The 22,748-nt window shown below is 39.7% G+C and overlaps 8 protein-coding genes and 1 long non-coding RNA gene across 9 annotated transcripts; 6 read left to right on the forward strand and 3 right to left on the reverse strand.

Annotated features, from left to right (window-relative positions):
* Positions 1–6,003: 6,003 nt before the first annotated feature.
* LOC145704407 (uncharacterized) lies at positions 6,004–7,012 on the forward strand. Its single transcript, XM_081781852.1, has 5 exons — positions 6,004–6,264; positions 6,312–6,481; positions 6,521–6,647; positions 6,695–6,831; positions 6,874–7,012. Exons 1-5 carry the CDS (start codon positions 6,101–6,103, stop codon positions 6,966–6,968), a joined length of 693 nt encoding a protein of 230 aa, XP_081637978.1. The 5' UTR covers positions 6,004–6,100; the 3' UTR covers positions 6,969–7,012.
* Positions 7,013–8,238: 1,226 nt separating this feature from the next.
* On the forward strand, positions 8,239–11,455 carry LOC145701076 (solute carrier family 4 member 11-like). The gene is made up of 10 exons (XM_081778304.1): positions 8,239–8,552; positions 8,613–8,942; positions 9,049–9,055; positions 9,092–9,407; positions 9,457–9,670; positions 9,722–9,934; positions 10,005–10,515; positions 10,558–10,793; positions 10,841–11,106; positions 11,147–11,455. Exons 1-10 carry the CDS (start codon positions 8,515–8,517, stop codon positions 11,284–11,286), a joined length of 2,271 nt encoding a protein of 756 aa, XP_081634430.1. The 5' UTR covers positions 8,239–8,514; the 3' UTR covers positions 11,287–11,455.
* A 622-nt stretch (positions 11,456–12,077) lies between these two features.
* On the forward strand, positions 12,078–13,166 carry LOC145703955 (uncharacterized). Its single transcript, XM_081781371.1, has 3 exons — positions 12,078–12,165; positions 12,210–12,743; positions 12,789–13,166. Exons 1-3 carry the CDS (start codon positions 12,160–12,162, stop codon positions 13,104–13,106), a joined length of 858 nt encoding a protein of 285 aa, XP_081637497.1. The 5' UTR covers positions 12,078–12,159; the 3' UTR covers positions 13,107–13,166.
* Positions 13,167–13,330: 164 nt separating this feature from the next.
* On the forward strand, positions 13,331–14,012 carry LOC145704368 (apolipoprotein D-like). The gene is made up of 2 exons (XM_081781818.1): positions 13,331–13,814; positions 13,862–14,012. The coding sequence occupies exons 1-2, from the start codon at positions 13,339–13,341 to the stop codon at positions 14,010–14,012; spliced, it is 627 nt and encodes a 208-aa protein (XP_081637944.1). The 5' UTR covers positions 13,331–13,338.
* Positions 14,013–14,119: 107 nt separating this feature from the next.
* On the forward strand, positions 14,120–15,169 carry LOC145701078 (uncharacterized). Its single transcript, XM_081778305.1, has 5 exons — positions 14,120–14,274; positions 14,321–14,436; positions 14,478–14,578; positions 14,680–14,962; positions 15,006–15,169. The coding sequence occupies exons 1-5, from the start codon at positions 14,129–14,131 to the stop codon at positions 15,167–15,169; spliced, it is 810 nt and encodes a 269-aa protein (XP_081634431.1). The 5' UTR covers positions 14,120–14,128.
* A 58-nt stretch (positions 15,170–15,227) lies between these two features.
* Positions 15,228–16,116, forward strand: LOC145703025 (cation channel sperm-associated protein 3-like). The gene is made up of 4 exons (XM_081780333.1): positions 15,228–15,421; positions 15,465–15,540; positions 15,584–15,672; positions 15,748–16,116. Exons 1-4 carry the CDS (start codon positions 15,231–15,233, stop codon positions 16,046–16,048), a joined length of 657 nt encoding a protein of 218 aa, XP_081636459.1. The 5' UTR covers positions 15,228–15,230; the 3' UTR covers positions 16,049–16,116.
* On the reverse strand, positions 16,072–16,643 carry LOC145703026 (uncharacterized). The gene is made up of 2 exons (XM_081780334.1): positions 16,335–16,643; positions 16,072–16,293 (listed from the first exon to the last, which is right to left on the reverse strand). The coding sequence occupies exons 1-2, from the start codon at positions 16,633–16,635 to the stop codon at positions 16,082–16,084; spliced, it is 513 nt and encodes a 170-aa protein (XP_081636460.1). The 5' UTR covers positions 16,636–16,643; the 3' UTR covers positions 16,072–16,081.
* An 82-nt stretch (positions 16,644–16,725) lies between these two features.
* Positions 16,726–17,602, reverse strand: LOC145704878 (uncharacterized). The gene is made up of 3 exons (XR_014134513.1): positions 17,378–17,602; positions 17,101–17,339; positions 16,726–17,062 (listed from the first exon to the last, which is right to left on the reverse strand). It is a non-coding gene; the product is annotated as an uncharacterized LOC145704878 (long non-coding RNA).
* Positions 17,603–18,429: 827 nt separating this feature from the next.
* Positions 18,430–19,735, reverse strand: LOC145703567 (uncharacterized). Its single transcript, XM_081780944.1, has 3 exons — positions 19,367–19,735; positions 18,715–19,251; positions 18,430–18,674 (listed from the first exon to the last, which is right to left on the reverse strand). Exons 1-3 carry the CDS (start codon positions 19,472–19,474, stop codon positions 18,528–18,530), a joined length of 792 nt encoding a protein of 263 aa, XP_081637070.1. The 5' UTR covers positions 19,475–19,735; the 3' UTR covers positions 18,430–18,527.
* Positions 19,736–22,748: the final 3,013 nt, after the last annotated feature.

Below are 22,748 nucleotides of genomic sequence, written 5' to 3' on the forward strand. Positions count from 1 at the left end.
TCTTTACTCGACTTGAAGCGGTTTCTTCGTATTCCACTTTGGATCGTCTATCGGAACACACGAAATATTCCGGGTACCCTCCCAATCCCTGGGCAAAATCGAAAACCCAGGGATTCGGAGGGTCAAATCCGAAATGTTCTAGAAATGTCTTTTAGCTGTTTTACAGCAGATTCATTAATTAGTTTTCTCTAATAATTGGTTAGTGTTAAAAGAAAAACAACTTTAGCAAACGCATTATATTTTTATATTAGTATATATTTATAAGCATCCACTATTGGTTAAATTAAAATAATTTTTAAGCCTTAAATCTTCATTTATATCGTCTGATAGTAATTTCGAAAAAAATGTCTGTTGGAAAATTACTTTCTGCTTTCATTCAATTTTCTTCTTTTAAGGGTTGGCGTTTAATCAAATATGACATACAAGTTATCTTCTAAAGTGCTTAAGTTTTTAGTATATTTTGAAAAATGATAAATAAAAGATTTTTTTGATCTTTTGTAGGGGTTTTCTAGAACATCACCCTCCGAATCCCTGGACTTTTCCCAAAAACCCAGGGATTCGGAGGGTGCCCAGGGATTCGGAGGGTCACCCAAATATTCATTCGCGGGGAAAATAAAGATATCCAAGTTTTTCCAGTTGTCGTCATCTGGAAACGGTCAAAAGACAGGATTTTAGAAGGATATGATTATTTTATTAAAGATTGTTAAATTGACCATTTAAAGCCGTCCAACTGGCAGAGAAGAAAAATGCTTCTATTACGCGCCAGATTATAACTTAAACCGCTTCGAAGAAGCTCAGGGCTACATCGCAAGCAACCACTTCAACGCGAAACTCTCCTCAATCAGCAATAATGGGATATTTCAATTGATGAGTATAAGAATGGGCGATCATTACATCAAACTGTCAACGACTTACAAATTGAACAGAATCAGAAAAGAGGAAGAGTTTGAGAAAGGATGGAAGAAAAATGAAATCAGATTGCCAGCTGAATTAAGGGATTTGAATCCTGTACATGTTGTTCCATTGAAAAAGGTTGAAAACATCATTTTTCTTGCTGCTAAAATAGCACAGGATTCTTGTCAGATATTTTTTTTCTCAACCGAGAATAGATCGATTTGGAGCGACTTCTATTGATTGTTGTGACGAGAAGTGTCTATTTGTCAAACACACTTTATTCTGTGCTATTGGAGAACGACGGTAAATTTCTGACATTGGGGCGCGAATGGATCGATTCTCTTATTAAATATGAACGTAAGCGACGCTGCTTTTCGAGGTTGTTTTCTCAAGACGATCCCAATTACACAGATCAAAGAGGATACAACAACGACGAATGCGAGTATTTCGGACACGGATTTATAAATGACGAAAAACTTTTTTTCCAAAATAATGTTTTTGATGTCATTTTTGAAATCCGATTCAACTTCGGAGAGGGTTAAAATAGCTTGATTATTAAATAAGGGGCCCCTTAAAAACCCTTGAGCAGCGACAATCGAGCTTGAATTTGTCCAACGAAGATCGAACGAGAAAATGCACGTGACCAGCAATCCTTTATTCGCGTTTCACGATGACGTGTTCCCTTCCTTTGCTAAAAATGTTATATCCCAGCCGCTATTTCCTCACCCGGGAACCCTTTTCGAAAATCACAAAGTAATAATTCCCGATGTTATTTTCTTCGCGCTAAAAGAGCTGCAACATATTTCGACGTTCGAAATGAAGTTGAATGGACATGACAGTTTTCAATTCAAAATAAAATTCCGGGACGATGATCAGAAATTTAAAGAAACCAAGTTTCTTGGAGGCAATTTCTTCGACGGGAAAAGTTTCTTTTTGTTTGGAGTTTATGGAAATGGCTCAGTCTGGATGAATTCGGATTTTTTCGAGGAGAAAGTTGTTTTGAAGACAAATGCTAAAAACTTACGAAAAGTACTATTCAATTTAACGCCAGCACAATCAATGGAGTCTTTTCTTGAAATTCATGAGGAAAAGTTAATTAACCCTTCATTACAGAAATTTAAGGTGAGGTGTCTGGAACCGACAAAAATATTTCGACAAATTTTGCGTGGAAATTTTCAACCAATCAGAAGCCCGGCTCACTGACCAATAAGCAGCCGAGCAGCCGCCCACGCAAAATTTGTCGAATTTTTTTGTCGGTTCCTGACGCCTCCCCAAATTTAAAGGGGCAAAAAAATTATTAATTTATGAAAGTATTCCGAAATTAAACACGAAAGTAAATCAGTTATCAAAATAACGGGCCTTGAAACTGTCGAAAACAGAAAAATCCGTGTCTTTAAATTAGACGATCGCACAGTAGTGCATTCTTTTTATTACACTTCTGAAGACAAAAAGAAAGACAGCCCGGCATTATTAGTGATGGGCGAAAGCTTGATGGAGGCGTTTTCGATGACCTTAGATGGGACTCGTCAGGGATCGTTGAATAGATCTGTTTCAATCGGAGCACCTACAGACGACTATGTCTTATTCGCTCCTCATGCTCTTCTCAAAAATGAACTGTATATTTTCGGCGGAGATTCGGATAACCATAAAGTGAGAAAACTCGTAATTCCTTGAAATAACTGAATTCAGATTGCTAAATTGATACACTGCGAATGGAGAGAAATATCAAAACGATTAATTAACGGGATGGGGTTTTTGTCTGCTGCGCTTCCAATAGAAGATGGCGGAAAAGCGTTAATTTGCTTTGACATCCACTATCCTCACTGGAAATGCGAGGTTTATGATTCTGAATCGACAGAGTTAACATCAACCTTCGAAACAAAATATTCACATCGAGGTGGAAAACTCGGTCTCTACAGGGGAAAACCAATGACTGTAGGAAGTTCCCAGGGGGATGGAAGGAACAGAAGTGAGATTCTCGATTCTTCTGGCTGGTCCAAGTCAACCGATTTTCCACACAAGTATTTAAGGCTAGGCTGGTCGATTTGGCCCAAAGCAGAGCTCATAAACTCTGGACTTATGAATGCTAGAATAGCCAGTAATGGCTTAAAATAAAGATCTATCCTAGATCTTCTGAATTACAGAAGGTTTTTTTGTTCTGCCAAGATTTCTGCCGAATTCCGGAGTTTTTGAGCCTTGAATATTGGCTATTTTCGCGATTTTGGCCGAGATGCCAACTTTTAAGCCTCCGGAAGTGAGTTTTTTCTTGGCAGAACAAAAAAAAAACCTTCTGTAATCCAGAAGATCTAGGATAGATCTTTATTTTTAGCCATTACTGGTTTTTTAGCGTTCATAAGTCCAGAGTTTATGAGCTCTGCTTTGGGCCAAATCGACCACCCTAGTCTTAAATAAATCAATAATGTGTTATAAATTTCATCCCTTTTTAGCGTTGCTTATCATATTTTGATGGAGCTTCCAACAGGCAATCTTTTGCTGGCAGGAGGATACGGGGTTGATGAATTCGATAAACATACTCATCATTCGAAAATTTGGATTTTTGAAGAGTATGCTTGGCGAGAAATCGGCAGTCTTAAAAACGTAATATGACTAGGGGGTGAACGGTGAAAAAATTGAATTTTTTATCATCCTCTAATAGAGATGAATAACACATCGATGGAAAGCCCTTGATCCACTGATCATTTTGACACATGACTTGAGGTCATCAAAGGTCACGTGGGGTCAGCTGAGGTCAAAATCTGATTTTTCCTTAACTCGACGTAACTAGGGTTTCTATGCATGATTTTGATTGCTGATTATCACTGATCATGTAAATTTTTCCTGAATTTTAATCACGTGACATCTTGGAGGACCTCGGAGGACCTAGATGATGGAAGAATTTAAGCAAATTAAATGAAGAATAATCTTTTCCAGGGACTCCTTCGGCATGGTTATTAACCGAAACGTAAGCATTGATAAATCTAATAATTTGATCACGTGGACCCTCGGAGGACCCCGGAGGACCTCATCTGATGGAAGAATTTATTGAAGAAAGAAGAGAAATCTATATAAAAAATTGATATTTCAAAAACCATAATTAAAAATCGGGAACGACAAACTGAAGTTTATTGAAAAATGGGTGTGGGCGGGGTTTGGGAAGAAATGAGACTGATCATCTCTATCTTTTCTTCAAATCCCAGCCGTAATCAAGCCCATTTCAATTTAAAAGCCAGGGACGGGGCTGAGACGGCCCGAAGGGCCGTCAAGCCCATTTCAATTTAAAAGCCAGGGACGGGGCTGAGACGGCCCGAAGGGCCGTCAAGCCCATTTCAATTTAAAAGCCAGGGACGGGGCTGAGACGGCCCGAAGGGCCGTCAAGCCCATTTCAATTTAAAAGCCAGGGACGGGGCTGAGACGGCCCGAAGGGCCGTCAAGCCCATTTCAATTTAAAAGCCAGGGACGGGGCTGAGACGGCCCGAAGGGCCGTCAAGCCCATTTCAATTTAAAAGCCAGGACGGGGCTGAGACGGCCCGAAGGGCCGTCAAGCCCATTTCAATTTAAAAGCCAGGACGGGGCTGAGACGGCCCGAAGGGCCGTCAAGCCCATTTCAATTTAAAAGCCAGGGACGGGGCTGAGACGGCCCGAAGGGCCGTCAAGCCCATTTCAATTTAAAAGCCAGGGACGGGGCTGAGACGGCCCGAAGGGCCGTCAAGCCCATTTCAATTTAAAAGCCAGGGACGGGGCTGAGACGGCCCGAAGGGCCGTCAAGCCCATTTCAATTTAAAAGCCAGGGACGGGGCTGAGACGGCCCGAAGGGCCGTCAAGCCCATTTCAATTTAAAAGCCAGGGACGGGGCTGAGACGGCCCGAAGGGCCGTCAAGCCCATTTCAATTTAAAAGCCAGGGACGGGGCTGAGACGGCCCGAAGGGCCGTCAAGCCCATTTCAATTTAAAAGCCAGGGACGGGGCTGAGACGGCCCGAAGGGCCGTCAAGCCCATTTCAATTTAAAAGCCAGGGACGGGGCTGAGAGGGCCCGAAGGGCCGTCAAGCCCATTTCACGGGGCTGACTGAATTTAATAAGCGGAAGTTCTCAGTCGTCCAGGAATTGATTCCAAGCAAAAAAGTCCTCCGGAGGACTAATTATGACTCAAACTCAGTCACATGATCAAGTTAACGCAATGTTTCGAGGAAAATCGGAATGAAAAAAAAGTGTCATTGCCGGGATTCGAACACCCCTAGAGGGCCAACTCATAGAGTTTGGACAAATAATTAGCTCTAGAATTTTTTGCACACAAGTGCACAAAGTGATTTTATAAGTTTCTGAAAGCATTTTTTCTGTAGATTAAGATTATCTTTGATTAAGGCTTGAGGAAGGTTGAGATCAAAAGTTATCGTGAAAAAACTGTTATCTTCATGAGAAAATTGGCGTTTATGATGGAAAACAGCGTTTTTTTAATTAACAATTATTGAATTAAATGTTTTTTATGATGTGTTTTATCTATATACATCGATTCAAATTAGTTTTCTAAACTTTTAATTTTGCCCATTCACTGCCATTTCACTGTTCACCCCCTAAATATGACAAATATTTTTTTTGAGAATATTTTTTTGATTTAGGCTGACACGGACGGATCGGCAATAATGATCGAGTATTCAATTTTCATCGTGTCTGGAGACAGAAGTCCTCATGAAATTGAGCGACTCGATTTCGAAGGAGATTTATTAATTCATACAGAAGTCGTCGGAGAGTATCCAGATAAAAATTGGATTCCAGTTCTTTATGAAGTTCCTGTTGATTACTGTATACGTCCATAGGGAACACCACTCTTTTAGATTTATTGACAATAAAATCAGCAAGACTCCAAATTGTCTCTTCTTCTTTTTTTTCAAGAGCAACAATACTCCTCATTCTTCCGGCGGCGCGGCGCGGATGAGCCTACAAATCTTTATTTATCTAAAGCCGCTTCATTTCGCTTCATTTTTTTATGATCCTCAAGTTATGCCAAGAGGATTTTTAATTGAGTTGTACATTCACGAGCTCTCAAGCGCGCACTCCGCATCAACTTTTAGTCATCTACTCATAACGATCATAAAAAAGAGAGATTCTCAACCGTTTTCGCCTTTTTGAAAGATACGAAAAGCAGGCCCTAATAAAAAAGGAACCCTAAAAGAGAAAGCGCCGCAAAACCAGAAACAAAGAGAAAAAACGATGTCACGATACGGGGTCATTTGGGACTCCTACAGACTGTTTCTGAAAGTTGTCTTTTGTACAGTCTTTTTCAGTCTTGGAGCAACTTTGAGTTCGCTTTTTTGGGTCTTTCAAGAGGCCGAAATAGTGGGGACGAAAATAAAAGAAACAGAAGACCATGTCAGGTATTTTTCTTTTCCTCTCTTTTTTTTAATTTCATCAATTTTTTCAGGCCTACAGTGGAATTTGAAATCGGCCTTGTTGTTTTGGCTGGATTCGCTTTTGTAATTTCTATTTTCGGAGTTATTTTCGGGTGCAAGCAGTCGACAAAAATGACAACGCTCTATGCCTGGTTTTCGATAGTTGCATCTCTCTTCTGTTTTGTTGGACTCGCATATTGCAGTAAGTGACTCTCTCGCGATTTATTCTGACGAGTTCTAGTTTATATCGGTGCTCAAAGTGTGATCTTTTACGAAACGAAGCAATTTCTACTGCATAGAGATCTGATTCCTTGGATCCCGGCGACTTTTTGCTTCTTCTTGTCGGCTTTTCTTTTCATCATTCTCGCGTAAGTTTCGAAAAAATGATGTAAGAGCCGTAAGAGATAATTTCTAGTGTCATTTCGTTCAAACAATACAAGCTGGAAAAAGATCTTCTCAAGTACTACGGACCGACGACCTTCGATGGCACCATCAATGACAACTTTACTGATAATCAACCAATTTCAACGGACAAAATTTACGAATCATTAGGTAAAAACACAAAAACAATTAGCAAAGAATTTTCGTTTTTAGATAAAAGAGGCTTCGATTTACGCTCAGTTGAAAGTTTCGAGCCTCGCGAAGTCGTCGACGATTTTGAGTACCGAACGAAACCTCGCGCCATGTAAAAAATTAACCTGCGTGCAATATAATTTTAAAAAATAAAGTCGCGAATAATTTTTAAATTATTTTTATTTTTCAGTTTGAGTTTTTTTTAAAAGAGGAAAAGAAAAAGACTGAACTTGGATTTTTGCAAAAGTTATTCATCAATTTTGTTGATTTTCATTCTTCTGCTTGGAATTGGGCTGTCGGGGTAAACTTCTTCCCAGAAAACGACGGAATCGTCGGAGATTTTTCTGTTGAGAGTTCGAAATACTGGAACGGGCTTTGGCTTTCGACCTGGGTGAAGCAATTTGGAGATTTTTGACTTGATCGATTTGAAACCCTTGAAGGTTTTCACCATCGTAGTCTTTTGCTTTCTTTCCGGGCAAGAACCAGGACAGGGTGGAGTCGTGAAATCGGTTTTGTTTCTGATCGGTGTGTTCATCACGGAATGACGTCTGACGCGATTTTCGGACACTTCCACGGCGAAGACTTCGTCGAGATTCTTTTCAGAAATGGACTTGCGGATTTTTGTCGCAGACCATCGAAGACGAGAAGATTGCGACTTGGATCGTCGCTTGATTCCGCGGCTTTGGACGTCGATGGAAGAGATTTTCGTCATATTTCAAGTTATTCGGCTTGTTGATTGTGAGTTTGAGAAAGTTTGAATGTTGAGTTGTCGATTTTCTGACTGGTTTTTATGCATGAAGTAAAGTGCGCCACCACCTGAATAAGGTGCACCTCAAGCCAGAATTACGGGTAATTAAGGTGCACATATTGCCATCTGCTGATAATCAAATTTGATAAGGAGGTGCAACTTGCACCTAGCGCCAGCTGATCAGGTTCGTGCAGGTCCTTAATTAGCTGATTGAGCAGGTGAATCAATTATCCGGAGTCAAAAAGTTATTTTTTCACTTTTATCAAGAAAACGAACTGTTTAAAAAAACACCATAAGAACCTCGTTTTTCTTGAGAATTTTTGTTTTTGCGGAAATAATAATTTGAGATAGTATAGCTGATATTACCTGTATGTGCATCCCAATGCTCATAAAGATCAATGATCTTATTTATTTATCATTATCATTATTTTGAAAATAAAAACTTGAATAAACAATTCCTAGCACTAGTTTACGTATTTTAATGATGATGTTAATCCCAATTAAATTATCACCCGGCAAATAAATTTCGATAATCTTATCACGCTCTCAATTGGCGTGAATCAAATCTTTCCTCCCATCACTCTTAAAATTGAAAAAGTAAAATTGCGTTAATTGATTTATTTCGCGCAAAAACTCATCCCCCGCGAAACTTACATAATCCCCAAACAACTCAACTTGTCACGATCTTGCACATTTTTTCTTATCTCAGAGAAAGAATCGCTGAAGCCCGTTCCGGCCCGTTTCAGAACATTCCTGGGCGTAGTGTTGCCCCCGGCGCATTTTGCATTCAGATTCCTTTTTTCAGCACTTTTTTATTTTTCAAGAGATAGACAAAAGAACGTCTGTTTGAAGAAGAGTTCGAAATTACAAGCTGTTTTACTGAAATTTGAAGAAAGAAAAGGGCAACAGAGAAAATGGATGAGGAAAATATCGCTACGCTAGAGCGGAAAAGGTACTTTTGATCAACCTAAATCACCTTAACAAAGATACTTTTTCTAACAAAATGTTCAAGGCGCAATGTCGTCCCGTTGAAGGATTTTATCGACGAGGCCCGTGGCGTGCTCGATATTCAGCATTACCTCAACGAAGCATCGATCCAGACCTCTCTTTCTGCTTCATCCCTCGAAGACGCCGCTCTCGCTCTCGTTCCAGAAAATGTTGATGATCTTTCGCCAGAAGATTTATTGAAAGATGTTCTTTTCTCGCCAAATGGCCAGGTTGCTTCTTGCCAAGTTGTCTCCCAGACAGTTTCCAGACCGACGATTGTTATTGGAAGGCTCGCGAGTCCGATAGATGCAGAGCTAAGGCTTGTTATTTTGATCATAAATCCTCTGAAGGAAAAGTTCTGAACATATTTGAAAATCAAATTTTCTTAAAACCATATTTCTTTTTTTGTTCAGAAAATATGCTGATTTCAAACAGGAAAAAATTGACTTGAAATCTCAAAGCTTTAGCGTACCCATTATCTTTCCACTTCAGAACTTATAATAGCTAAAAATGACAAAATCCAACTACGAAATCGGCCGATCCCTCGTCTCATTCGCCTACCAAACCGATCTTGCCAACAACCTTCCTTCGGAGAAAAACTCAATGTCGAAAATGGTCGACGATTTCGTTGCAAAAGTCAAAGCAGAAGAACCCACAGAGTTTGAGCTGCCAGATATTCCTGGAGTAGAACCAGTGCCGCTTTATCATTTGGGAAGGGGACTTTGGGGAGATATTAAAAGGAGAGCAAGGTGGTATCTGAGCGATTATGTCGACGGAGTGAATAATGTGAAGAGTGTTTCCAAGTCGATTTCAGCCACTGGTAGGCTTTTCTTTCAAATCTTCTAGTTTCTTTCAAATCTTTGATTTAGTTTTTCTGTTTTTTGCCTGCCTCCTGCCTTCCATAGCGTTTGGAAGTTTGAACGCAGGAGCAACTCGCGGCGCAATTACTGTTCAAAAAACTATCATGGCTCAGGCATTTGGAGGCCTCTTTTTTGCCTTGTTTTCTGGTCAACCCATTGTGATTCTTCTGACGACCGCTCCGTTGGCACTGTATATTTCAATCATTCAGGATTTGGCCGATAGGTAACTTTCCAATTACGAATATTGGATGCTGTTTATAGCTCTTTTTTCCAGGTACGATTACGATTTCTTGTCGTTTTACGGCGCAGTTGGGATTATGAACGTGGTCTTCATTTTGATTTATGTGATGATAAATCTCTCCAAATTGATGAAGTACTCAACCAGGAGTATCGAAGAAGTCTTTGGGCTGTTCATCACGTGCGCCTTTTGCAAAGACGCTTTGAAGCATATTTCCGAGTTCTTCGATGAATATTATTACTCACCAATGTAAGTATGTTTAGCACCGCAAGTAATAATTTTGACCCTCTCGCTGAAAAAAATGATCAAATATGATTAGGATCAACATAACAGGCCAGTCTGGACCACAAAACGATCCGAATACAGTACCAACTTCTTGCGTACTCAGTACAAATGGAAGTATTCCAGATTCATGCCCTCAGATAATCGAGTCATATGACTTGGTCGCTTCTAGAGATAAGGCTCTTCTGGCCCTTATTTTAGCCATCGCAACTGCTTGGTTTGGTCTTCAGGAAAGGGTTGAACTTCATAAAAGATCCTCTCTGATTTCCCAGCAAATTTCGACCCCTCTCAAGATAACAAGCTTCCGCAAGAGCCCTTATCTGCTCGGCTGGATGCGGGAACTTATCGCCGACTACGCCCTAGCCCTCTCCGTCATTGTTTTCTCCCTCATTGGATCAATCGGGTTCAAGGAAATTAAATTGGAGAGCTTTGGATATGGAGATTTAAAGCTTGAGTTTACCAGTGGAATCGCTGATTTGCCTGGAAGCGCGTGGGGCTGGGCCACACTCCTCGGTTTTTGCTTGTCGTTGCTTTTCTTCATGGACCAGGTTGGTGATTTTTTCTTGAGTCGTTTTTTAGCTTCTATTCAGAATATTTCCGCCGCTTTGGTAAATACTCCAGCAAACAAGCTAAAAAAAGGCGCCGCTTACCACTTGGACCTCCTCGTTGTTGCCCTTATCAACATTCCCTTATCGCTTTTTGGGCTTCCCTGGATTCACGGTGCCCTTCCACACTCACCTCTTCACGCAAGAGCCCTTGCAGATATCACGGAAAAAGTTGAAGAAGGTCATGTGACAGAAACTGTCGATTTTGTCAGAGAATCAAGGTAAAAACTAACGAGTTCTTCACTGAAAGCCTTATCAACGATTCTAGAATTTCTGGAATTCTGGCTCACATTCTCATTGGTTTCTCCCTCTTTGCCATTCCGACTCCTTTAACCTCCATTCCCAAACCAGTGTTAGACGGTCTGTTTCTCTTCCTTGGTCTTTCCGGTCTCGCCGGAAGTCAACTTTGGGAAAGAATGCTTCTGATCGTTACAGAACAATCAGCCTATCCGCCAAATCATTATATCCGAAGAGTTCCACAAAAGAGCATTCATTTGTTCACGCTTTGTCAGTTCATTTTGCTGGTCATTTTGGGTAAGAACTTCTGTGGTTTCAAAAATAATCATCAATTCAGGCGTGATTGGATTCTACCCCTACCCTTATTTGAAAATGATCTTTCCAATTATCATCTTGCTGCTTATGCCCGCTCGACATTTCGTCATCCCCAAAATCGTCCCAGAAAAATATCTCCAAGCAATGGATGGTGCTCATTGAAATCATCATCCCAGCATGCTAAAAAAACTAACTCCCGTTCTACCTGTTCCCTTTTCCGTGACTAACTTTACCTGTAACACTTACTAGGCTTTTTCAATTCTAGCTTTTATTTCATTCTGATTTGAAGATTTAACAGTCAGCTGAGAATCAGCTGAAGGTGCATTTTACAATAAATAAAAAAAAGAAAAATCAATTTTTTAAGGCCATTTTTAATAAGTTACGAAATTTCGATTAAAAACTCTGGTGAAAGAATTACGAAGAATATTATTCTTTTGAAAGAAAATTTTGAAAAAAATAAAAATATGATGCAGGAACCGCAGAGAAATCGTAGAAATCCGATCAACGAATGATTATGAAAACACCTTACTTAGAAGTTCATTTCGACGTCTCGGATGACGCTTATTTCACAGCTTGGCTGGTAATGAAGATGGCTTTTGTTGGATTAAATACTTAAATTAGAATGGAGTGCTTGAGTTATCATGATAAGAATAGTTTTAGATTCGATCTTTTCGCGAGTTTTTCGAGGTAGCGCGCATTTGCGAATGTCCATTTTGATCTTTTCTGACGCCCAAGAATATGAAAGAATTTCTTGTTTTTGTATTCCGAAAAAAAGCGAAGAGGAATGCCCACCAATAGTTATGGTTGAAATTCGTTACGTAGAGAAAATTTATATGCGTTCTCCCGTAAACTTCAACGATGTTGCGTTGTTTTCACAAGAAAACGAATCATACCACCAATTCAATATCAAAATGGCGGTTAGTTCTAAGGAGCGCCACCTCCCGGTTAGTATTCGAAAAGACATTATAAAAACGTTCCACAGCATGGATCCTCATCAATTATCAGAATATCTGAGAACATAGGAAACATCAAGTTATGAAGGTGAGTGTAGGTAATGATTCGATTTTTTAAAGAGAAAAATTTAGCTTTTCACTACAATTGCCGCCTCTGCCCTTGCCAACCACTACGACTCCGGCATTTGTCACGACTGCCCCGACACCTACGACGGTGAATGTGGTGGACTGATAACAGACTTTAATACAATCGTCTCTCCCGGATACGAGCGAGGGGAATACTACGATCTCCTCTCCTGCGAATGGGAAATTGATCTTGGTGATATCGAGGGTTTCAACATCGTTCCACTCTTTTTTGATGTTGAGCAGGATACTTATTGCTCATATGACGAGTTAATTGTCATCGATGGTAATGGAGATGAGAAAATCTTTTGCGGAACCAACTCTTGGCGAAGACGAAAATCCGCTGGAAAGGACAAAAAGGCACCTCCTAGAGTGACCTCGTCGTATACTATCAAAAATGACGGATTCGAGACGCTCTTTGTCGAAGGGGGCAAGGCAGTGATTAGATTCACGACTGATAAAGATATTCGAGAAGCTGGATTCCACTTCGAACTGCGAAAATTCGAACCAACTCGGCTCCAGATCATCGAAGCTCATGCTCAGGTAAATTTATTAAGATAACCAACTTTTCATCAGCATCATTATTAGCGAATTTTTGACGCCCTCGCCGACACCGGATACGGCCCCCGGTACCAAGGTCGAATGGAAAAGATTTTCGCCAAATTGACCACCGCTTCTGCCTCAGGAGAAGATTGCCACGAAGAAAACGGCTTCGGTTCTGAAGCTGATGGTGTTCTTGTCTTTGACGATAGCGACATGTGCAAGCTCAACGGACAAGTCAATGCTGCTATCAACAGCTTCGCCCGGAGAAATGCTTGCGATGGGCGAGGTAAGGTCTACAGACAAATCATTCGAGCTGCCAGAAAAGTCAGAAACTTTATGAATGAAAAACATAACTGCGAGTAAATTATGAGTCTGGGCCATTTCTTTATGACTAAATAAAAAGGTTTCAATAATAGTTTGATTCCAAATGGAAAGAAACTGAATTTCTAAAACCAAGCACTGGGAAATCTGCAGATGTCTATTTGAAATAGACTATTTCTTCAATCCAGAATTTTACATAATGTTACGAAAGCTGGACGAAATGGGTGCTATATAACATCAACCGCTCAATTTAAATCATAAATTAAAAGTAAAAATGAGAACTCTTGCTTTTCTTCTTGCATTTACAAATGCTCAGCTGATCACGTGGGGTGGAAAATGCCCCGAAATTCCACTGATAAAAGATCTCGATGCTAACGCGTATTCTGGCGCCTGGTTCGAGCAAGCTAGAGTTCCGGACAAAAACCAAGGCGATGACAAGTGCGTGAGCCCGATCTACGCCGTCAAGGACGATCGAAACATCTTGGTCAACAACACCCACGTAATTGCTTACACCGATGGCGATCACCACGGCCAAGAGCTCCAGTGCCTCTCTGGCAATGCTTTCGTCCTTGATCCTGATTTTCCCAACAAGCTTTTGGTCACATTCGATTTCGGTCGACAAAGTTTCAACTACAGAAACGAACGAGCAAATTACTGGATCATGGAGACGAATTACGACGAATACGCGATCGTAATGAGCTGCCAGAACTTGGGCGAGTTCATCGTCGAGTACGGCTGGGTCATGGCGAGGTTTGATTTTTCAAATTTTTGTAATGTTTCTGATCGCCGATTTCTAGAGACCAAAATTTACGAACAAACAATCCAGCTCGATACGCTGAAATTTACGAAAACTCTCGAAGCTACTCGAAAGTCTGGGATCGAGATGAAATCTTTTTGACCCCTCAAACTGGCTGCGAATATGACCGTGTTACTGTCTATCCTGAATAAATTAAAAATCCGCGGAACGATTCGCAGCTTCGAGAAAATGTCTCTAGAAACGGCTCAATATTGTTTTCCGCGCAGCACTTTTCTTCAGACACAAAAAAAGAGAAAAAAAAAAGAGGATGACGGAGGGATTCTTGAATCTCCCAGAGCATACCGGGCGAAAATCGGGAATGCAGGATTTCACGAACAAGCTGAAAGTCATCAAAAAGTCACTGATAAAGACAAAGACGACTGATTTCACCAAAGAAAATGAAACCACAGAAGAGTAAGTGAAAATTCTGTCTATTTCTGTCTCATCAGAATATTAAAAGACTTGATATGGAAAACTGGTCAATGAAATCACTGGACGAAACGCAGAAACTCTGCTGCTCGGATAGATACGACGAAAAACTTGCGAAATATGTGAAAAATTTGACAGAGTCGAATGGTAAATAAACATGTTTTTGCTTCATCTAGAATCTTTTAAAGCTTTTGCCGCGATTATCAACATAGTAATCGCTGTCAATATTTTATTCATGTTCTTGCAAGTGACATGGAAGAAGGACGTGATAAACATGACGTTCAAAGTTAAGGAAGGAGCTTTTAAAGAGACTCGATTCAATGATAATATTTATTCAGTGATAATACAGTAGTCTATTTGAGAGAAAAGCAGTTTGAATAAAGCCCCCAAAAGCCAGAAAAAGCGACTCTCGGCACAACTGAGTCGATCCTAATTGATTGGTTCGACTCCGACATCTTCGACTTTATTAAATGGCTGGAAGAAATCGACACGATAGTTTTCCTGACAGCTTATCTCGTCGAATTCCTGCTGAAATTCTACGCCGAGCTTTTCAGATATTTCATTTCTCCTTCAAACTTCGTCGATTTCTTCATTTTGCTCGTTTCCTTCATTCAAATTGCCTACTCGCCAGAAGATGAATCCACGATGGGAAGCGATTTGGGACAGTTTAGATGTATGTCCTCAATCTAAAATTGCTTCTTCTACCATCTTTTTAGTTCTGAAGATTCTCCGTGCTCTGCGAGCTTTAAGGACCCTGAAGACGCTGTGGATGTTTGGCGGTGCTCAAGTCATCATTGTTTCGATTTTCAAGTCGATGGGACGAACCTTTAAAAACATCGGCGTCATTCTGTTACTTGCAATTTGGATCTTCGGAAAGTGATTGAGACTCTGCCCCTTATTTTAGACTAAGAACACTCTCAATTACCAAAAAAGCCATTTTGATGTACAGTACGATTTTCATCAGTACATCTCACAAAGAACCCCTCTATGATGAGTGGGGATGCTTTACTGCCTGCTTCGCCAATCTGTTCATCATGACTACTGCTGATGGTTGGTACGGCCTTGCTGATCGGGCTGAAAAATCGTCCTCCTCAGTTGCCAAAAGCCCTGGCACTCAAACAGTCATCGTCCGGTAAGTATCTGCTTCCTCTTTGTTTTTTTTTTCTTTTCTTTAGTTTCGTTGTTGGCATGGCTTTGATGTTGTCGCATTTCATCATTTTCAACTTGTTCATTGCCATCAACATCGCCCAGGTATGAGAAAGAAGGGTGCAGGAAGAGGTAAAAATATTTTAAGGTCGATGAAGCGAATAAGGAATACATGGAATCAGTGAATTTGGAGAGGGAAGAACAGCTGGAGACCAAGAAGACTAAAATCATGCAACGGTAAGAGATCTTCATTGACGATTTCTACTTTTCAAAAAAAAAAAATTTCCGCATTATCATTATTTGAAATTTTAGGCAATATGATGACGTCAAAAAACTCCGCGATCAGCAAGACGCAAAAGGGTGCTCCTTCGACGAGTTGATCGAAAACTTCAAGCAAGGTCTGAAACACGACGACTACACAGTGACGGACGGAATCGTCACCGACATCGAATGGATTGAAAATCACCGCCAGATTCTCGATCAACTCGATACTTCAACTTACAAGCTTCAGCAGCTGATTTTCGAGTATTCGAATATTCTCATCGTCGCGCAAAACGAATCACTCAAAGAAAAGGCCCTCAATGTTTTTAAAAAGAGGATGAAAGCGGCATAAACTTGTTTCACTGTTACTTTATTTTTCACTGTATTACTGCTCCACAAATATATTTTTCATATTTTCTTGCAAAAGCTTCGACTCTTCTTTTGTATCAGAAGTGAAAGGCAGCAAAGTGAGTGTAGCAAGTTGAAATCCGATCATTCCAAGAACTGTAATGGCGATAACAGAGAGGCCAGGGTTGATCCAAGTTTCAAATTGGTCGATTGGGCCTTTGCTCAGCATTCTTCCAATAAGAATCGGCGCTAGAATAAATCCTATGAAGAATCCTTTTGAATAAACTTACCGATGATTCCAGCAATTTGCGAAATCGAGTTCGAAAAGGCATAAATCTGCGCCGCATATTTGCCACCCATTTCATTCGCGATCGGCTTGCAAGCGCATGTCAAAATTGCCGAGCATAGAAAACAGCAAATCATGATCGAAATAAAGATAAAGTTTTCCCAGCAAGGATAGAAGGTGATTCCGACCATGAACAAGACGGTCAAAATGCTTGAAACTGAGAAGAAGATCTTTCGGACGGTCGGCGTTGGAAGGTATCTTCGCATTGTGTCGGTAAGTAGACTCATGAGCATCATAAGAACCATTGTTATTGTAGCTTTTCAGAGTTATTAGATGCAATAAAGAGTGAAAAATTAGGTCATCGCTTCAAAGGACCTGATTTATAAAGTGGGTTTTAAAACGCTCGTAAGATTTTTATCTATTCAGTGACCAGAAAGGTCAACCCTGATTGTCGCATAAAAGAAGAAAAAATCCGACTGGAAGTCAGTTTTACTTTTTAAAATGTTTTCCTAGTCAGCACTGGGTAAAGGAAATACAAGATCAATTGACATCAATGCGACGTTGTAAAGTCGATCCTGTTCATAGTATTTTCTGAAATCATGAAAAATAAAACTCTTTCTTGAATTCCAAAGACCTTCGTTATTTTGCCAATCGAAACCCCAAGAAACAACTGATAATATCTCTGAGGAAAAATAGTGTAGAAAGCAAGATTGAAGCACGCACAGAACCAAGCTTAATAAATTAGTATTTTTTTCATTTCTTTTTTGTACCTAAGCAAAAGAGCCAAATATCTTTGTTTAGGATAATCTTCATCCATGGAGCAAAAGGCTTGTCTTTTTGAACCTCTCGATCGTTGACGAGATTGAATAGCTCTTCCTTGTCGATTTGATTCGAGAATCTCCAAGGGCGGATGGAATTGAGCATGTGCGGCGTGTCTTCTGGCTTGTCCGATGCTTTGAAGAAAAAGATGAAGAAGATCGGGATGTAGGACAAGGCTCCGTAATGAAATCTTAAAATATTGAGCTTTTTGATAAAATATTTTGTTACATTTTCTCCCAGCCAGCGCCAGATTCTAGAAGCGCCCCGCCGAAAATTCCGCTTATTATTAGGCCAATTCCTCCGCCAAGCTGGATAAAGCCATTAAAAACTGTTATTTGGTCAAGTATTGGTCATGGTTATTATTATCATCTTTCTAAAGCGACCTGTCCTGTGAGCTCTTTTCGCAAGCTCCAGTAAAACAAGCTGCCAGACAGAATCGAAGTACAAGCACTTTGTATGACTCCACATAAAATCCTCATAACTTCCATCGGCATACAAACTTGCTTTGCTGTTACAGTATTTCATAACTCAAGAATTTTTGAGTTTCAGCCGTTCCTACTGCTCCAGTAGCATCAAATCTTATCGTTACGGCTGGAAAAAAAACAGTTGTGAGAATATTTCCGACCATGGCGAAATTAATGAAATTATAGAAGCCAATTTTTTGGCCGACGATTGCCATTGGCACGATTGATGGAACGTAGCCGATGTAAAAAGCTGAATTTATCAGCCCAACAGTTTTTTCGGACCAATTGAATTTTCGGTACCCAGTATTTTCTTCCAGCACTATATCATTTTTTCTTGAAGAAACTTTTGATAGGTTCAATTTGACACATTTTATAACTCTTTTTTCTCTCATATTTTTCGACCCTTTCCCTTCAACCTCGATTTTCTGCCATTCTAGATTTTTCTCCACCTTGCATGTTCTATTTTCCGACCAGCCTCCCCCGTCTGCTTTGTCATGTCTCTCCACCATCCCCAAAATCGCCATATTCGTAATGCTCCTCGACGAATACAAGCAAATCTGCACTAGAATCATCATAAACGCATGCTTCAGAGATGTTCTCATCTCTTTTTTTGAATTCTTTCTTTTCAGAATTTCGCAAAAAAGAATTTCGGAGAGTCCTTTTTTAGTTTGATTTGGGAACTATAATGAGGTCTTTTCATTTTTAGGGTATCAAATAAACTCCAACAGGGAGCCTGATATTTGTAAAGCATACAAAAGCTCGAGATTTATTGGTTTTTCTAATTTTTCAGTTTGAAAATGCACGAAAAGGGAGGAGAATCTGGTCACCAGATTAAAGCTTCAAGGCCAACTAATTCAAAGAAATTATAACAGGTTTTCTCAACGAACTTTATTCAATAGAATTATGATGATTCTTCAGATATCATCTTCTAGTTGTGAATCTAAAATCAACAGAATATTTTTTTCAGTTTCTGATTCTTCTTCGACGATTTCATCAAATCTCGACGCCTGGTTTAGGTTTGAAATCTGGACTTTCAGGGTTTTCCTTATCGAGCCGCCAATCTTAACTTTATTCGAGAGAATCCTTTTCATTGAATTTTACCTTGCTTTTTGATAACTTCCAAGTTTTAAAAGTCCTTTTTAGATCCTCCTCAGTGATTCGGAAAGCCGCACATTTTTGAATAGAAATTTGAGCTAAATAGAGAATCATAGCGAAAAATTGCCATGGCTCGTTGATGCAAGAAAATTCTTCTTTGTTTTCTTCCACTTCTTTATTGCATCGATCCCAAAAGCTGTTGATGATTCTCACTTGTTTTTCGTCCAAAGAATCTGTTTTTTGGTAAATCACTTCGCTGAGAATCTCCAGAATTCTCTGTAAAAAGTGATTTTCTTCGAGCGTCATGATTTCTTCTATTTCATGTTCTTCGAAGTGCTCTAGAAACGTCCAAAGCGCTTTTTGCCCATTTTCATCGAGAAATACATCGTTGGACTCGAAGAGATTGAGGGCGTTTGAAAGAGCTTCTTCGTTTTTGCATTTGCAGATGATTTCATTGGCAGTGGTTTTGAACGTCGAAATCAAGGCAGAGGACTCAACGGAGGTCGGAAAGCGCTTAAAAATTATTGAGAGTGCTCGCATTGTCTGGGCTTTTTTTTGGTTCTAGAAGTCTATTTTTATCTAAGGTTAAGATTTAATGGAATTAAGGACGTCTTCTTCTCGTTTTTATTGAACTTGAAAGTCAAAAATGTAAAAGAACCCTTCCTAGAATAAAAACATCAGTTTCTCCTTCACAAAAACTAGCCAAATTCTGCAACACTATATCCAGTTCATCAATTGCGTCCAAGTGCTGCAGCATATTCGCCATAATTCCAATCAGCAGTTCCAGAAGACGATTTCTCTCCGAATCATCGAAGTCATCTCTTTTGTCGAAAATGTGCTGGACAATCTCAAAAAGACCATTTTCGTGGTAGACAGTGGCAACAGAAGGAGTTTGAATAGAGTCCCAAATTTCGCAGAGAGTCGTTTCAGATCGACCCTCGTTGAGATCCACAAAATCTTTCAGGGAGACGATGTAGCGCAGAATTTCGACTTTTGTGAACGCTTTTTTGTGATCTTCATTTTATCAAATTCATTAAATATTCTTAAATGACGGACCATCTCCTGAACCCTCAAGATATTCAATTTGTTCCTCCTCTTGTTCTTCATTTTCGTGGTTATCCCACTCTGGCGAGTTTCGCGCTGGAAGACCGTTCATTTCCGCGCTATCTTCTTTCGGGCACATCTCTCAAAATTGACGTTCAAAAAGGACGAAAATCGGGAAAATCAGAAAAGGAAAGATCGTAGGTGGTTTCCAACCAATCGGCCATCCGTAAAACTCGAAGTCGGCAAAAGACGATTTACTGACAATTTTCAACGAAAAAACTCATTATTTCTTCAAAAAATCATCATTACGGCGTCAAATCGTGGGCAAATTTCATATGGCCATGAATTCTATTTAACCCTACCCATAACTCCGGCACCAACTTAGCCAAAAACTGACTTCATCCTTTGACCTGTCTGTTTTTCGTACCAAAAACAATAGGAAAAACCGACCATGATAGTGGATAGAGACCCTAGTCTAGGATTCCTAGACCAAGGCAATTATTCATTCGATTCATTTCTTGAATGCTTATTTTGATCTTCACCAGACTGAAACTAATGAAATAAATCGATATCTCTCCTCAATTGAGCCACGCTCCGGATCAATAGAACCTCAAGAGAAAAAAACTCAAACAAGATGGAAAATAAGGACGATCTCATTTTCAAAACTTACAAACCAAAGTTGACAAATTTTGCTTGGTGGATAGAATTTGCCAAAATTTGTGCTTTCTGCGTCACCATCATTTCAAGTGAGAATATTTTTTTTGATATTAAAAGTAGATTTTTTTTAGTTTTTCTTTACTGGCACTTCAAAAAAGAAAGTGCTCCGAAAGGACAACTGGAGAAGGAGGACAAAACCAATTATGAAAATGATAAACGTAAGTTTAAAATACCAAAATTTTTTGAAAAAATTCTTCTTTTCAGGATCAAGCTTTCTCTCGCCGTACAAAAATCGATCCCTTTCTGATGACACAACAAGTTTTTTATTTGAAAGCCTGTCTCTTAATAAATCCAAATGAAAAAAGTGATCTAGCTCTGAAATGATTACAGCAAATATTGAAAGAATAAAAGGAAAGGAAATGGATAGATAGCAGCTTTTAGACGCAGAAATCGGCTGTTGTTTCGAAAATAACTGGATAAAAGCTTCGAAAGTCGTGTCCGCCTATGACTTCCGTATCGACTATAATGTCGTTAACAATGTTAATTCGTTCGATCGGGTAGACGCCATTCGCTGAATTGTAACCAATAACGAGGTAGATAAAGTCTCCAATTTTCAATGCTGAGCCAAAGGAAACAAACTAAAACAAAGATAAAACAAGAGCTTGCGAATGAATCTTTAAGCGACCTTTTTCAGAGATCCGATGAGTCGCCAATATCGGTCGTTCTGGGTCTTGGTGTCCAGAAGCCAAATTTCCAAGCTATATGTAAAAATCGTTTCATCAAGTCCACCAAGCATGAGCATTGCTCCGCTCTCTAATCCAATAAGAGTGTGGCGGTAAGTATTTCTAAAATATTTCCATAAATTCAGAGCAATGTAATGTTAAACCTTGGATGATCTGGTAAGTTTTGCCATCCAGAAAAAGAGTAAGTCTCGACTTTTTGGAACCCGCTAGGTTCATAGCTTCCGACGGTGGTTGGCTGCCCACGGTAGTAGCCAAGACTGCCAGACCAATGCGTGAATCGAGTGGAGTGCGTTGTTACTGAGCTGGATGTATCAAAAATCTCACAGTTTCTCCAATTCGTTGCCGAGAAGCAGACCATTGCTAAGAAAAACAAAAAAAAATGGACAATTAAAAATTGATACCTTTCTGCCCATTTTCGATTTGAATAGCAGAGCCGTCATCACTAGTAAATCCGTTTATCAATCGAATTGATAGTTCATTGAACGAACAGTCTTGCAGTTTCATGATCTGTAGAATTTGTAAGTCTCTCTTTTTATTTGGAATAATTTACCCTATGTTTATCCCTCACGCCTCCAAAAAGGTACAGTTCTCCCTGAACGAAAGCGTAAGGGCAGTACCCTGCATAGTTGTTGAAATTAGGGGTAATCGTCGCCGAGTTTTTCGTCATTCCATTTCCGGAGAAGATGTACGAATCCGCCAAGTACTCAAATCCAAGAACAAAAATATTCATATTCCTCTAAAAATGATTATCAATTATAGTTTATCAACAGATATAATATTTGATATTTACCGGATCATTCGGATCGATTGTTGTCGTTATTGCTGTTGTTGTTATAATTGTTGCTTCTGCAGTTGTTTGCGGTTCATCACCGCATAGTTCATGCTTGCAACCAGAGCATCCGTCTGAACAGTAAACTCCGCAGGGGCATGATGATGAACTTTCTAGATTAGTTCAGAAGAGTTTTAAAAGCCCATTCCGACCTGTGAACTCAATGAGACATTCATTTTCGCACAGAGAATTGTCACAATTCGCTCTGCATTGAAGATAATCAAATCGGCATAAAGAGTAGCACTCATCGTACAGGTCTTGGTCTCTTTATACAAGATTTCAGTGATGATAAAAGTAAGGATCACATATTTTAATTCGAAAATGCACTTACGGGCAAGTTTCATTTCCAGCAAAAGAGAGATAACTGTCAGAAGAAGAACCAATTTTCTCATTAGGACTTTCTTGATCATCTGTATTTGATTGGCGTTTTTGAGGTCGAGGTCGAGCTTCGCCGCTTACATTAGCTCCAAAATATGCATGAAAAAGCAAAATAAATAGAAGAATTATCATTTTTCTCGATAAGTAAGGATAAACGGTCGCATTCAATCCGTTAGTTCTGTGCAAATTGAAGCGCTTGATATTTAAACATGAATAAAATTACATTTTCCAGCGACAACGGACACTGTCGATTCTATCATGAACTCAAAGGACATTAACAGTTTCAATCAGAAAGAACTTCTCTCTATCGTTTATTTCGTATTGATAATTGAATAGCTATCAAAAAAGGTTTCAGTGAGCACAAGAAGCATTGCCTTCATTATGAAGCC

This window comes from Oikopleura dioica, chromosome PAR (genome assembly GCF_907165135.1).
Source record: "Oikopleura dioica chromosome PAR, OKI2018_I68_1.0, whole genome shotgun sequence".
In the NCBI taxonomy this organism is placed as follows: domain Eukaryota; kingdom Metazoa; phylum Chordata; class Appendicularia; order Copelata; family Oikopleuridae; genus Oikopleura; species Oikopleura dioica.